This window comes from Dipodomys ordii, unplaced genomic scaffold (genome assembly GCF_000151885.1).
Source record: "Dipodomys ordii isolate 6190 unplaced genomic scaffold, Dord_2.0 Scaffold107, whole genome shotgun sequence".
Lineage (NCBI taxonomy): Eukaryota > Metazoa > Chordata > Mammalia > Rodentia > Heteromyidae > Dipodomys > Dipodomys ordii.
Window position 1 is genome coordinate 772684 of NW_012267323.1, and position 13228 is coordinate 785911.

The following is a 13228-nucleotide window of genomic DNA, read 5'->3' on the forward strand; positions in this document are numbered from 1 at the left end:
CTTTCCGCAGGAGTCCCGGCAGGCATCCGGGAGAGCTGTTTCGGGTGCCCACGAGGGGCGATCCACGCGAAGTCCAGGGTAAGCGCAGCGAATGTGAGGTAGTCAACCTGACACGGAGCTCGGTGTTCCCGTGAGCACAGGCTGCGGGGTCGGGGTCCTGGAAGTTGCAGAGCAGGTTGTGAAAGGCCGTGGCTGAAATGGGGTTCAGCTACAGACCAATGAGAATTCCTCCATATCCAATGCACACCCAAGGGCAGCGGTGACACCTCAGCTGCCATGGCGCCCCAGGCCAGGAGGCTGAATATAAGCGGGTCCTGGGCGGGCTGCGTGGGCTCCAGCGGGTTGGGGGGTGGCTGGCGAGGTGGTGGTGAACGCGGGGGGCAGGAGACTGTTCCGAGTGGGGTGTCACTTGGGTGGCCGCTACTCGGCTGGTCCACGGCACACTGGCAGCGTCGCTCCCGTGGAAGGGCCTCATCCCTACCTCTATTTCTGTCTTCTACTCACTCCAAAGCTCCTCACCATTTCCTTTCAGTCCTCAGGGAAAAAGAAATGCTACGGGCAATCAACATTTCCTCTTCACGAGGGTGTTTTGCAAATAGCTTCCTTGAATTAAGAAAAAGAAAAAAAAAAAAAAGGAAAAACAAAATGCCACCCCTTAGAACGCCGGGGGGACGGGGAGGAAGCGGCAACATCTTCATCCAAACACTTTAAGGCTTTGGCTGGAAGGAGGCGGGTTGGGTAATACTGAACTGGGCCGCGCCGTCCTCAGCCGAGCCGAGCTCGCTGCAAGCCTAGGTTAGGGCCACCGCGAAGACACCGAAAGACCCTCACTCCACTCGGCCCCGCACGTGGGTTTTTACTTGCAGCAACGAGTAGATAGTGTCTCTATGTGGAAGTAAAGGAACATCGCTCTCTTGAGGTGACCTCCTCCTCCTCCTGCTGCGGCTGCGGTGGTTTCTCCTGGCTTCCGGGTGGGGTGGGGTGGTGGGAGTGGAGCGGGCCAGACCGGGCCGGGCTGGGTGGGGTGAGGAGAGGCGGGCGTCGCGCGCGGGTGTGCACAGCAGTGGAGCTGGCGCGGGCCAGCTGCGGGTCTCAGTTCAAGCCAGCGGTGCGGTGCTCTCAACCAGGCCGAAGGCTGGGTCACTTTAAAAGCCACTCAAAAAAAATTTCCATCGGATGTCATTTACGTTTCCTTCCCCTTTTATTTACTCTTAAAACTTCACGTCCCTAAATAAGATGTAGATGTGCCGCATGTGGTCATTGAGCTCCAGGTAGCACTCATTTTAAGTACCTGCTGGAAGGAGAACACGGGGAGTGAGAGCTGACAACCACGCCCCCAGCTACCCACGCCAGCCACGCGCACGCCAGCCACGCGCACGCCAGCCACGCGCACGCCAGCCACGCGCACGCCAGCCACTCGCACGCCAGCCACCCGCACGCCAGCCACCCACACGCCAGCCACCCACACGCCAGCTACTCACAGCACCTGAGGACCGGGGCGGGGCGGGGGCAGCTTCCCTCTAGCTGCGCTTCCCCGTCTAGTCTAGTCTAGTCTTAGCTGCGCTTCCCGTCTAGCTTCCCTGCCGCCAGTCTCGCTCATAAGCCTTAAAAGGCAAACCAGGGACTGGAGAAGCTATGTGACAACGTTCAAGTGTAATTTGGAGCCCTGGCCCTACCCCCAGCCCTGTCCTGAGCTCCCCATGTTCTCAGCTGCCGGCCTTCGGCAGCCCTACCCCCCCGCCCCCCCAACCAGGCCTTCATACTCCCCGCCCCTGCCGCCACCCCCATACACACAGCGTTCTTACTTCCGGCTTTCTAGGTGCTTGGCAGTGGACTGCAGGGACGGGAACTGCGTGTCGCTGTATATCTCTGGGGGTCCTTGCGGCGTTTTCCTTGTGGTGGTTAGCCGCGCCCCGGGAGGCCTATACACACCACTAGGCATCGCCGGTTCGGGGGGCTCTGGAACTGATAGGTTGCAAGAGTTTAGAGAAAACCCCCAGCCTCCGTCGCTCAGCGATTATGGGGATAAAGTAATGCTGTACAGAAGCGTCTCTAGGCCCTGTGACCCAAGAGAAGGTACTTAACCCCAGCTGCGGGGCTGGTCCTTGGAGCAGTCCTCTCGTGGGAGACAAGTCCTGGGAGACTTTGCTCCCAGACCTGGACACCAACCCAGCCCGGCCGGCGGCATGCGGCTGCACGGACACCGTGGATGAAACAAACACATACCCCACGAAGCCTGTGCCATTTTGTTTTGTCCTGTCGGTCGTGGGGCTTGAACTCTGGGCCTGGGCGCTGTCCCTCAGCTCTTCAGCTCAAGGCAAAATAACTTTTTAAAAACTGTTACCTAGGCCGGGCGCCAGCGGCTCCCGCCTGTCATCCTACCTACTCAGGAGGCTGAGAGCTGAGGATCACAGTTCAAAGCCAGTCCAGGCAGGAAAGTCCATGAGACTCTGCTCTCCAATTAACCACAAGTGGTGCTCTGGCTCAAAGTGGTAGAGCATTTATTTACGTTGAGATGAAGAGCAGGCCCAGAGTTCAAGCCCCACGAACAACAACAACAAAAGTTACAAAAGTATGTGAACTTCCAAATAAATAAATGCCTTCTGTTTAAGATTTGAGTCTAAATTTAAAGAGCCATATTCAAACCCCTCTTCCCAGGAAAGGAGGGGTGCACCCCCCGCCCCCCACCTGAACTCACCCACAACAGACTCGCGTGCTTACCTACAACTGGAGCTGGAGGCGCTTGCACGGGAGCTGTTTTATTCCAGGGCCCTGAAGACTTCTCCAGCCCTCCGCCACCGCCCCCTTCTTCCCAGCTATCCCCGGGGTCTTCTCTCTTCTCGTTATCCTCCTCCTCCTCCTTCTCACTATGAGGAAAACAAAGCCAACATCGGACTTGAACAACCCACCAAAAACCCTGAGATGTAGAGCTGAGCGCAGTGGCTCCCGCCTGTCATCCTAGCTACTCAGGAGGCTGAGACCTGAGGATTGTGGTTCAAAGCCAGCCTGGGCAGGAAAGTCCATGAGACTCTGATCCCCCATGAACCACCAGAAAACCAAAACTGGTGCTATGGCTCCAGCGGTAGAGCGCTCGCCTTGAGCTGAAGAGCTGAGGGACAGCGCCCAGGCTCAGAGTTCAAGCCCCAGGACTGACCAAAAAAACAAAAAACCCCTGAAGCGTGGCTCTGGCACAGACGTGTAACCTCGTCAAAGCCTGCGCCGGTGCTTGGAAAAAGGGAGATGGGAGCAAGAACTTTATCCACCTTGCTCCCCGGGACTCCACGGCCCCCCAACCGACTGCATATGTGATAAGGACGCCCCTACTTTTGAGGAGGTTTAAAGAACCTCCTTCACTTAACCAAAAACACCTTGTGGGGAGACAACCTCACAGCCCCAAGTTCAGGCCCCAGACCGGGCAGCCCGGGGAGAGGAGAAACGCCAAGGAAAGGGTTTGCATGCACCATGGTAAGATTTTTTTCAAGTACGAGAATGTACAAACTGTCATTTATGGCAAGTGTATTTTTAGTAAGCAAATGAAGGGTTTTGAAAGATGTAATTTTATTTGCAAAATGATAACTTTCATTCCAACAGAGGAAAGCAAGCCGAGGCCGGGGTTCCCCCAGCACTGACATTTTCCCACCCCCACCTAGCACCCCCAAATCCTCAGAGCAGCTCCCGCCAAACAGCTGTCACCTACTCAAAAATGTACAGAAGCCAAGCACCCGCCTGTCATCCTAGCTACTCAGAAAGCAGAGATCTGAGGATCACAGTTTGAAGCCAGCCTAGACAGGAAAGGTAAGTCTGAGACTCTTCCCTCGAAGCAGCCACCATACCAAAAAGCTGGAAGTAGAGCCGTAGCTCAACAGGTAGAGTGCTAGCCTTGAGCAAAAGAAAGCAGCTCAGGGCTGGGAAGGTGGCTCAGTGGTAGAGTGCTTGCCTAGCATGCAGAAAGCCCCGGGTTCGATTCCTCAGTACCAACCACATAACCAGAAAATAACCAAAGTGGCGCTGTGGCTCAAGTAGTAGAGTGCTAGCCTTGAGCAAAAGCAGCTCAGGGACAGCGCCCAGGCCCTGAGGTCAAGCCCGGGGACTGGCACAAAAACATAAACCAGTATGGCTCAAAAGATACTGAACACCTCACCCACACGTCTGCTTGCAGGCCGGGCAGCAGCTTTCTGCATGCACACCCTCTCTACTTTCCTATCTGCATATTTCAGTAGTGTCAACCCTCGATGCGGAAGCCAGCACACACACGGTGCCTATTTCTGCAGAGGATAATTGGGTTAAAGTGTTTGAACCCAGTTAGTTAATAAATAGGCAGCTTTTCACTAGCCAAACTTTTTATCACTCGCCACTGTATTAGATTCACCCCCTCAACACTTCCACCAGAGGGGCTGTGTGCGGTGAGCGGCAGGGGGCTGGTGGGCGTGTGGGAGCAGAGGCAGAGGCTCCAAAGGACTGGCTGGGGCATCAGCACCCCACCACTCACTCCAGGCGAGCGCCAAGTCGGGGGAGGGGGCGCCCTCTGCACAGCACAAGCTGGCACTCACATTTTAGGGCCTCTTCCTGTCCTACACAGCCGCAAGATCAACCCAAGCTATTCTAGTGATGAAGCTCATCTTCCTTAGGAAGCTGATCAGTCTACGAAGTAAGAAGACATTCTTGTCCCCCTAACCTCACACCAGTCACACGTGCAATCTAACTCCCCTTCCCCAACAGGCAAGCAGCTGAAGAAAGGCCTGACAACCCCGGCATCTCCCAGGCGGGGGACTGACTGGCGGCTGTGGCAGCCGGGCCCGGCTGTCCCTCTCCTCACGTGACAGTGCCGCAGGAAAATGCAGAGGTTAAAATGTCTGATGACCTTCGCATCTTAGAGCACAAGGCCCAGCACACAAGCAGTCACAAAAACCACGGCTACCGGGAAGGGAGGCTTGGATTCTGGAATCAGCTCTTGTCTTCAAAGCGAGAACTGAAGGGCTGAAGGCGGCCGCCCCACAAGCAGAACCCCCAGCCCCAGAGTTCAACTCAAAAACCAAGGGAGCACTTGCTCTAGCCAAGGGTGTGTAAAGATCTAAAATTTCTCAACAAGTTTCCTAAAAAAAAAAAAAATCTCTGGACTCCCAAGAACTCGATCCTTGCTTGAAACATGACAACTGTACATTGTGTAACTGTTTTTCCAAAGTGCATATTGGATGGGAGAGAGGCGGCCACGGGGTCTACAGGAAGCCATCGCCAGCTTGCGTGAGAACCACCTCAGCAGCTTCCCGCTCACCTCCAATACAGCAAGCAACTGAGCGCTGACACCAAACACGCCTGCTAAGCATGGCTAGCACCGAGGCATACAGAGTATGTGGGGGGCCTTCCCAAATGGACACTTAGGCTGAAAACCACCAGGGAGATCACTGTAGATCATGGGGATTCTCCAGCTACGCCACGCAGTGAAGGCGGCAGAGAAAATATGGCTACAGTAGAGAATCTGAGTGCAAAGCACACATACGGTAATACTAGGACTTCACAATTCTTACAGCTCTTCTGAGGTCTGTGACGCAAAGTTAGAAGAAAATCACTGGCTGGGTGTTGGCAGCTCATGACTATCACCCTAGCTACTCAGGAGGCTGAGATGTGGGGATTATGATTTGAAGCCAGTTCAGGCAGGAAAGTCCTAATGTATCACAGAAATATCTGGAAGTGAAGCTGTGACTCAAGTAGCAAGAGGGCTGGCTGGCCTTGAGCAAAAGCAGCTCAGGGACAGCGCCCAGGCCCAGGATCCCCTCCCATCCCCCCAAAAAGAACCACAAAACTTCAAATTACTGACTGAAAACCTGAAGACATTTGAAGTCAACTTCCTTCTCTCTTGTCCCAAAGATAAAGAATACAACAGTGGGATCGAGGCTAGCCTGGGACACACAGGGAGACTTTGTCCCCCAAAAAGGAAACCAACCAGACTAAACTGAAGAATCACCACCCCACCAAAGCCTCCTTCCCTTCTATGCACTTCTGCTCCAAAGCTTAGATGAAGCCACAAAAGGCATCCATTGGGTCCCTCCAGCAACACAACACTCACACCAAGTTTTAGTCATCCTAATGCCTAGTTGGTTTTTGTGACCATCCTAGGACTCCAACTTAGGGCCTGGGCACTGTCCCTAAGCTCTTTTTCTCAAGGCCGGTGCTCTACTACTTCAGCAATAGCTCCATGTACAGCTTTTTGGTGATTAATTGGTGATAAGAGTCCCACAGACAGCCGGGAGCTGGTTGCTCAACGCCTGTCATCCTAGCTACTCAGGAGGCTGAGATGTGAGGATCGATCTTCAAAGCCAGCCCGGGCAGGAAAGTCCTGAGACTCTTATCTCCAATGAACCACCAGAAAACCGGAAGTGGCTCTGTGGCTCAAGTGGTAGAGTGCTCGCCTTGAGCTGAAGAGCTGAGGGACAGCGCCCAGAACTAGAGTTGAAGCCCCACGACCAACAACAAAAAAAAAAAGTCCCAGACTTTCCATCCCAGGCTGGCTTTGAGCCTGGATCCTGAGATCTCAGCCTCTCCAGCAGCTAGCATGCCGGCGTGAGCCAGCAGGGGGCGGCTGGAACATGCCACTTTCCTTACCACAGCTCAGCAGCCTTTCCTCATGATAGCCAGGAGAGCCACGTGGGCCAAGTACCTCCTCTCATCCAATTCTCATTCCCAGAGACAGGAGTTCCCCACAGCTAAGTCATGCTTCATACCCATGAGAAGGAGGTGGTTAATAGTAACCAAGTACCCGTGACATCCAGCTAGAGATATCTATCCAACAACCCTGAATACAAACAACACTTAAAAGTAAAAAGACTGGGCTGGGAAGGTGGCTCAGTGGTAGAGCGCCCGCCTTGCATGCCTGAGGCCCTGGGTTCGATTCCTCAGCACCACATAAGCAAAATGAAAAAAGCTGAAAGTGGTGCTGTGGCTCAAGTGGTAGAGTGCTAGCTTTGAGCTGAAGAGCTGAGGGACAGTGCCCAGGCCCAGAGTTCAGGCCCCACAACAGGACCCCCCCCCCAAAAAAAGTAAAAAGACTTAGCCAGGTGCCGGTGGCTCACGCCTGTCATCCTAGCTACTCAGGAGGCTGAGATCTGAGGATCTCGGTTCAAAGCCAGTCCCGGCAAAAAAGACCATGAGACTTTTTTTTTGTTGGTCGTGGGGCTTGAACTCTGGGCCTGGGCCCTGTGCCTGCACAATTCAGCTCAAGGCTAGCCTCTACCACTTGAGCCACAGTGCCACTTCCCCTTTTCTAGTGGTGTATTGGAAATAAGAGTCACGGGCTTTCCTGCCTGGCGCTGGCTTTGAACTGTGATCCTCAGATCTCAGCCTCCTGAGTAGCTAGGATAACAGGTGTGAGCCACCGGCGCCCCACCTGTGAGACTCTTATTTACAAATAAAACCAGCAGAAAAAGCTGGAAGCGGCTCTGTGGCTCCAGTGGTAAAGCACTCACCTTGAGCTAAAGAGCTGAGGGACAGGGGCTGGGAAGGTGGCTCGGTGGTAGAGTGCTTGCCTTGCATGCATGAGGCCCTGGGTTCAATTCCTCAGCACCACATAAGCAGAAAAAGCTGGAAGTGGCGCTGTGGCTCAAGTGGTAGAGCGCTAGCCTTGAGCTGAAGAGCTGAGGGACAGCGCCCAGGCCCAGAGTTCAAGCCTCATGACTGACAAAGAAAGAGAGAAAAGAGAAAGAAAGGAAGGAAGGAGGTAGAAAAATGGACTGGGAGCTTGCTTGCCTTGCAAGCTTGAGGCCCGAGTTCAATGGCCAATACTATATACTGCCAAACACGCAGACTGACCTGCTGCCCAAAGTCAATCAAACGTGAAGCTGTGGACGCAAAATGCAAACCACTTGTCTTTCCTGAAAGCCCACATTTTTGCTAAATAATCAACTCTACCCATTATGTAACCTACCTGCTTACCGCTTACCTATGAACTAACAATTCTCTCTGAGACTCCGGCCATGTTGGTTTTTGTGGCAGGGCAGTGCTGGGGACAGAGCCCAGGCTTGGCACGTGGTGCACAATGTTCCACCCATCAATGACACCCCCAACCTACTGTCTTCTTTTTTTTTGTCAGTCATAGGATTTGAACTCAGGGCCTGGGCACTGTCCCTAAGCTTATTTTGCTCAGCACCACTTCTGGCTTTTTCTGCATGTGTGGTACTGAGGAATTGAAACCAGGGTCTCGTGCAAGCCACTCTACCACTAAGCCATATTCCCAGCCTTGTCACCTTTCTCAATAAAGGGAAGACCGCAAGTCTGAGGCTTTTCTGCTCCACCTATCAAGTTCAAGGACTGGACAATTGAAGCAGGACTATCTCAAATTAAAAGAGGCTAGGAACAGATGGCCAGGGGCTCATGCCTGTAATCCTAGCTACTCAGGAGGTTGAGACCTGAGGATCATGGTTCAAAGCCACACAGTGCATAAAAGTCCATGAGACTCGTATCTCCAATGAACCACAAGAAAACCAGAAGTGGTGCTGTGGCTCAAGTGGTAGAACGCTCGCCTTGAGCTGAAGAACAGCGCCCAGGCCTAGAGATCAAGCCCCATAACTGACCAAAAATAAAAATAAAAGGCTACGGATGTGGCTCATTTGTCTGGCCTACAGGCCCTGTCTGGGGGGAGGGGAGGGTTTCAATCCCCAGGACCAAACAAAGTGACAGTTGAGGTCACTATTAAAAACCTGAGATGGTTTCTCTCTCAATCCTTTCTAGAAGCTATTCAGAAGGGGTGATGGAACTACAGACTCCAGATTCCACCATGTAAGGACCCACAAAAAGTTTCCTAAATAAGGAATGTTCCACATGTGAGCAGGTCGGGTGGGGAGAGCTCAGGGGAAGCACTTGCCTAGCAAGGGCAAGACCCTGAGCTCCATCCTTGGCTCTGAAAAAAAAAAAAAAACTAAACTAAACTAAAAAGACCAACTGAGGTCAGTGGAAAATGTCCACAATGGCCACCCAGGGGCTCCAACATAAAGGCGAGTCTACTTTAGGTCAAACAGAACACTTGTACTCAAATACTCAGACCAACCGAGATTTCCTCATCCCCCTTAGCAAAAGTTCAACACTTTACCATCTGGAGTACTTCAAAGTACAAGGGGATCCCTTGAATCCCAAGAGTTCCCCTCTCTTAGAAGGAGATTAAAAGTCAGGGCTGAGGGAGGAGCTGGGTGGTGGAGCGTTCACTTAGCCATGTTCCAGCCCTGGGTTTGCTCCACGGCACTGAGGGCAAAATAAGGCCACAAATCAGCTATGCATGGCGCTGCCTGCCCATGTAACCCAGCACTTAGGAGGGCGAAGAAAAGATCAGACTGCTTGAAGTCATCCTGGGCTACACACTGAGATCTGGTCTCAGAGCCAACAATCAGAATAAAATCAATGGTCAGGCGTGCGGAGTCTGAAAGTCCTTCACAGGCCAATACCATCCTTCCTATCCACCACTGAGCTCTCAAAGTCCAGGCCGTGAAAGTCCAACTTTACCACCAACGGCCACACGCTCACACAGCCACACCAGCGTCATGACAGGAGCCTCACAATCCGCACCCCCGCCAGTTGTTACAGGCCAAGCCCCAGGAGAAATTAAACTAGAACAGATATGACACCTTTTCAAAAGCAGCTAACACAAAGGAAACCAACAAGTGGCTGGGAAATCAACAGTATTAACAAGAACACTGAGTGAAAAGGCACTTCCTGAAAGCTTCCCATTACAAACAGGTGGTTTCATCCTGGTAAGCTCACAAAATGACAGTCAAGAACCTAAGGGCCTGGCCGTGGGAGGTATTAAATATACTTAATCTCTGAAGTCCAGTGTGGTGGTGCATGCCTGTAACCCCAGCCATCCAAGAGACTGAGAAAGGAGGATGGTGAGTTTGAAACTATCTCAGAAGAAAAAAGAAAAACCTCTGGTTCTTCACTAAAAGTTATTCCGAACTATAAATGGTATTGAGGTCAAAGGACAGTTTTCAGTTAAGGGAAGTATTTTTCCTTCAGCTGAATTTCTGGCTGAATTTCAAAGACAGGAGCTTACTGAGATCTTATTTCTTTAAACTGGAAGTCAAGAATTTCATTTTTGGTTGGTTGTGGGGCTTGAACTCATGAGCCTGGGTGCAGTCCCTGAGCTTCTGTGTGCTCACGGCTAGGGCTCTACCACTTGAGACATAGTGCCACTTCCAGTTTTTGAAGGTAATTGAAGGTAAAGATCTCTTTTCTGCCATGGCTGGCTTTGAACCATGATCCTCAGATCTCAGCCTCCTGAGAGCTAAGATGACAGGCGTGAGCCACTGGTGCCCAGCAAGAACTTTTTTTTTTTTGGGGGGGGGGGTCCGGTTGTAGGGCCTGAACTCTGGACCTACATGCTGTTCCTCAGCTCTTCAGCTCAAGGCTAGCGCTTTACAGCTTGAGCCACAGCACCACTTTCGGCTTTTTTCTTCTTGCTTATGTGGTACTGAGGAATCGAACCCAGGGCCTCAGGCATGCAAGGCAAGTGCTCTACCAATGAGCCACCTTCCCAGCCCCCAGCAAGAACTTTTTTTACCTTAAGGTAACAGACTATTTTCACCTCCTACCCAAATTACAAGCCCCTCAAAATACGTCTGGGTTTTTCAGACAAGGGATATTGTTACATCCCAGGCTGGCCTGTAACCTCTCAGCATTCGCCTGCCTTCTGCTGCTGAGATTGCAGGTGTGTCGAACCATTCCTGCCTTTACTTTCCATATTCAACAAAGAACGAATGACTCCCATCTTGTTAAAACACATTAATTTCAAAGTCTTAAAACCAACCAGTTCAAAATATTTTTCTTGTTTCTTTGCTGGTCCTGAGCTTGAACTCAGCGCCTGGGAGCCTCTTAGTGCACAAAGCCAGCACTATCACTCGAGCCACAGTGCCACTTCTGGCTCTTTTGAGTAGTTTATTGGCGCTTTTCTGCCCTGGCTAGCTTGAAATGGCGATCCCCGACCTCAGCCTCCTAAGTAAGCTATAGGATTACAGGTATCAGCACTGGCGCCCTGCTCCAATCCAACTTTTGAAATCCATTTCCTTTAACTTTAAAAGCAGCTGTGGAAGACTTTATGGTTCTATTCCTATGAAGTTCCAAAGAAATATAATCTATGGTCAGGTTAGTGGTCAAAATCCTTGGAGGTGAAGGTAGTGAATAAAAAAATGTCTTTCATGGGCTGGAAGGTGGCTCAGTGGTAGAGCGCTTGCCTTGCATGCATGAGGCCCTGGGTTCGATTCCTCAGCACCACATAAGCAGAAAAGAAAAAAGCCGGAAGTGGCGCTGTGGCTCAAGTGGTAGAGCGCTAGCCTTGAGCTGAAGAGCTGAGGGACAGCGCCCAGGCTGAGTTCAGACCCCACGACCAAACCCCCCCCCCAAAAAAAGTCTTTCTCTGCCAAGTACCTAGGCTTCAATTACAAATTAATTTGCTTACTGGAGAGAACCTGAAAAATATCCACACTATTTTTTAACCTCCCCTTGCCAAAGACACACACACACACACACACACACCACACACACACACACCACACACCACACACACACACACCACACACACACACACAGTGCCAAAAAGCTAAGTTCAACCACCAGTATTAAAATTTAACAATGGAGCTGCAAAGCCCAGCTCTGGTGGCTTCACGCCTTTAATCCTATGGACTCAAGAGGCTGAGATCCTGAGGATCTCGGTGTAAAGCCAGCCTGGGCAGTAAACTCCTTGAGACTCACCTCCCATTAGTCACAAAAAGCCGGAAGTGAAGCTGAGGCTCAAATGATAGGATTCTGGCCTTGAGCGCAAAAGCTCAGGGATGCCCCTCCCCTTCCTCAGGCCCAGAGTTCAAGCCCCAATACCAGCCCCCAAAAAATGTCATTGGAGGAATAACTTATTACTACAGTGACTGTCTATCGAGCATGAAGCCCGAGTTCAAAGCCCCTGGTGCCGCCCCCCCCACCCCCCCAAAAAAAATTAAAAATGACAAAGTCCATTCTCTTGGTCTCAAATTTAAAAAAAAAAACCTAACCAAGCAGAGGTGAAAGGAGGTGAGCTCTCGGAGAATTCCTGAGCTGGCAACTCATTTCAAGTGCATATAGAAGAGCTGACTTCATGGAGGGGCAGCAGCCAAACCATTGCAGCCCTAGTAAGCACATGGAAGTTGAAAGACTACCAGGATTCTGCTTTGGATTTTTTTTAAGGGGGGTGGGGGAAGGCGGAGGATTTAGCTCAGTGGAAGAGCACTTTGCATGGCCAAGTGCAAGGCCCTGAGTTCAGTCTTCACCTCTGTCAAAAAAAGGGGGGAGGAGGAGAGGTGGAAAGAAAGGAAGCCAAACTTGGGCCCAATACCCTCCTTTTTTTGGGGGGGAGGGTCAGTCCTGAGACCTGAACTCTGGGCCTGGGCTCTGTCCCTCAGCTCTTCAGCTCAAGGTTAGCGCTCTACCACTTGAACCACAGCGCCACTTCTGGCTTTTTTCTGCTCATGTGGTGCTGAGGAATCGAACCCAGGGCCTCATGCATGCAAGGCAAGCGCTCTACCACTGATCACCTTCCCAGCCCCCAATACCCTATCTTAAAACAAGGTTGTTTATAGCTCCATACTGACCTTATCTGCATTGCCTGGACTCGTAGTCCGCTGTAATCAACCTCTTTCTGCTCAAATTCCTTCCACTCATCTTCATCCTGAGGAGAAGAGAAGGGGGGAAAAAAATAAAAGACCATTAGATCAAGGAAAGCACTTTGGAAGCAAATGGCGAAGCAGATCTATTTGGGGGAGGGGGGAAGAGTGGGGAAGGACGGGGTCGGGAGGCTAAGAATCTGCAATCTTAAGCTAACTTAAGTGAAATCAAACAATCATCCAGCCTCTCTGCTGGGGGGGGAGGCAGGGAAGAGATAAAACCACCAGGAAAGCTTGTACGGCCGGCCGACTTCCAACGCCCCCCCCAACTCTTCGGAAAAAGTCGGAAATGAGGAAATTTGACCATTTAAAAAAAAAAAAAAAGGAACAATCCTGCCAGTTCAAAATGTTTCCAGAGGCTCGAGATGGCAGAAACCTTTTATTAATTTGCCTTCGACGGGTTGAATGAAGAAATCCAGAGCCCCCCCCCATAAATGCCCGGATTGAAGTATTCATTAGTAATCTTAATCATCATCATCATCATGAATCTGGGGCTCCCAGCACCGCCGAGGGGTGGGGGGTCGGGACCCTGGGGGTGCCTCCCCCTCCCTCCCCTCCCC

At 51.7% G+C, this 13228-nt stretch overlaps 1 protein-coding gene across 2 annotated transcripts; it reads right to left on the minus strand.

The window, feature by feature from the left end:
* Positions 1–1012: 1012 nt before the first annotated feature.
* Cdv3 (CDV3 homolog (mouse)) lies at positions 1013–12727 on the minus strand. Of its 2 annotated transcripts, none has more exons than XM_013028080.1 (4): positions 12597–12727; positions 2722–2867; positions 1806–1965; positions 1013–1291 (listed from the first exon to the last, which is right to left on the minus strand). In XM_013028080.1, the coding sequence occupies exons 1-4, from the start codon at positions 12710–12712 to the stop codon at positions 1279–1281; spliced, it is 435 nt and encodes a 144-aa protein (XP_012883534.1). In that variant the 5' UTR covers positions 12713–12727; the 3' UTR covers positions 1013–1278. The 2 variants fall into 2 exon arrangements, with proteins under 2 accessions (XP_012883534.1, XP_012883533.1); XM_013028079.1 differs by having other exon boundaries at positions 1013–1294.
* Positions 12728–13228: the final 501 nt, after the last annotated feature.